General features: G+C 32.3%; 1 protein-coding gene across 6 annotated transcripts in view; it reads left to right on the top strand.

The window, feature by feature from the left end:
• LOC106458563 (tetraspanin-11-like) overlaps positions 1-2,271 on the top strand; it is a 75,488-nt gene that overhangs the window by 53,420 nt on the left and 19,797 nt on the right. For all 6 annotated transcript variants that reach the window (XM_022384811.1, XM_022384813.1, XM_022384810.1 and 3 more), the window contains exons 6-7: positions 742-837; positions 1,164-1,343. In XM_022384811.1, coding sequence (XP_022240519.1) covers positions 742-837; positions 1,164-1,343 — 276 coding nt within the window. The remainder of the gene's footprint in view (positions 1-741; positions 838-1,163; positions 1,344-2,271) is intronic.

Here is a 2,271-nt window from a genome sequence, read left to right as displayed (position 1 = left end):
CTTTTGAATAAAAATTGCAGAGTTATCAAGCACGCTTTTTTGGTAAACAAGGGATTAAAGCAAGGTGTCGTTACACTTATGAATATTGAAATGTTAACTTTACCAACAAACGTCATACAGGAAGTACAAAAATAACATTAGACGTGATTTAAAATGTTGCTATGTTTTAACATGTCTGGGGTAGATCTTGGAGAATAAACAAGTGATTATTTGCTTATATCAATAATTCGTACTTATTATTCTTAAATTATCTTGACATTAAAATATTAAGTTTAAATTGTTAATTTTTTAAATCTATGTACAGAAAAAATTCAGTTTTTCCGAAGTTAAAGGAATAATACGAGGTGCCAAACATAATACACATTATGATAGTGCCAGAAAATCAAACTATAAAAATAATAAAAATGCAACGGCCGAATATAATCACATAGATTCAGGGTTCACTGTCTGGTAGAGAAATTCTTTCTAAAAGACTATTACTTACTATATTATGTTATTAGCTGTGCGATTCCGGTTTGTTAGATAAGGAAATTGAATTTTATCAAATGATATTAGATGTACCCCACTGTAATTTCAGTATTTATCGGTGAACTTTAATTTTTTTTTGCTTATAGGAGGGTAAACTATTTTTGAATAAAATTTATTACAGAAGTTTTCTCATGCTTGAATGAATATATATATATATATATTTTCCTTCTGTTAATTATTTTTTTTATATGTATAAAATTTCTTAAACACCAGGTGGAGGAACACATGCATACCGAGATGTTGAAAACGGTCAAACAGTACATGAATGACACCCCGGTAACAGAAGCTTGGGATGCAGTGCAGACAAAGGTATAATGTAATGCTGCTTTCAGTGTGCGTCTTTATTGTGTTTTATTTTCCAGTTGTATATGAAAATAAACTGCAGGTTGCACGAGAAATATTTGCTAAATTAACGTATTTGTAACGAGGAAATTCATCAGTCAAGCAAATTTTGAAATTATTTATACATAACTACTGCGATGTTAAAATAACCTTTAAATTAATTAATTCAATAGGAAAATTTGTTATACAACAACACGGAAACCCTACTTTGAAGTGATAATGTATAGATAGTAACTCTGCTAATCACCTTACGTTGAGTAAATTTACTTAACTATTGTATTGTTTTTTTTCAGTTTGAATGTTGTGGAATTAAACCTGATGGTGATAGTTCCTACTTGCCATATAAGATTTGGATGGACATGAATCAAAACTTCAGAATGAAGGGGCCCCAGGTCCCAAGTAGTTGCTGTAAATCTAAAGCAGTGGTACTCCAATGTCAACAGAACCCTTCTCCGGACACGACATGGACGAGTGTATGACTTGATTCTAGTAGTAGAATATATTATATACCTAACATGGAAATTAGATAAAGTATTTATTTTTGTTTAAGAATATCGTATAGTGATTTTTGTATGTAGTAATAGTAAGTTTTATATCCTCTGAAACAAGAACTTAAAAATGATTTAACTTACTACTTAAGAGTGATAAGTGATGAATCGAATGGTAATGATAGGTTAGACTTCATGTTTATTTTTCACCCATCAATCGTATTACCCAGACTTTAAAAATATGATAAAGCATTACATCAGGTTTCTCCCTTTTGTGTACAATCGTGTAGTACATTAGTAGTAATTAACATCGTTCTTTTCTACTGGTATGTGCATATTAAAAAAAAAATGCTATATCACGTCAAATTTGTGCCAGTTAACTATGACTTGTGAGAAGTACATTTATGTGTATGGGTGGGTAGGAATGTGTGTAGGTGGGGGGGGGGGGATTCACTCTCCCTGTGTTCATCATGATGCTATTATGTTTATTATTGAATTTTTTTGTAGTGATTATTAGTTTTACGTTAGTTCTCTAGCGCGGCCCCGTGGTTAACACTCCAGACTGTAGATCTGAGATTGGGCCCGTTATTCCAAAAACAAGAAAAGAAATGTGGAATTGGAGTCGCGGGTAGGTTATAAGAGTGTCGTTTAAATCCACTGATCAGGACAAAAGTTGGAGGTAAGTGGGCGGTATTGACTAGCTGCCCCCTCCCTCTAGTCTATCATATCAAAATTAGGGATGGTTAGCGCAGGCAACCTTCGAGTAGCTTTGAGCGAAATTCAACAGACAAATTTATTGATTCTTTAATTCTTATTTCATGGTAATGTGTTAGGTTCACATTATCGTAAACAACTCCATTATATTAGTAAGATTATATCTTAAGCTTGTGTACTTTTAAATAAACACACACAC

Source organism: Limulus polyphemus, unplaced genomic scaffold (genome assembly GCF_000517525.1).
Source record: "Limulus polyphemus unplaced genomic scaffold, Limulus_polyphemus-2.1.2 Scaffold485, whole genome shotgun sequence".
NCBI classification, from domain to species: Eukaryota; Metazoa; Arthropoda; class Merostomata; order Xiphosura; family Limulidae; genus Limulus; species Limulus polyphemus.
This window is presented reverse-complemented; position numbering and strand designations above follow the sequence as displayed.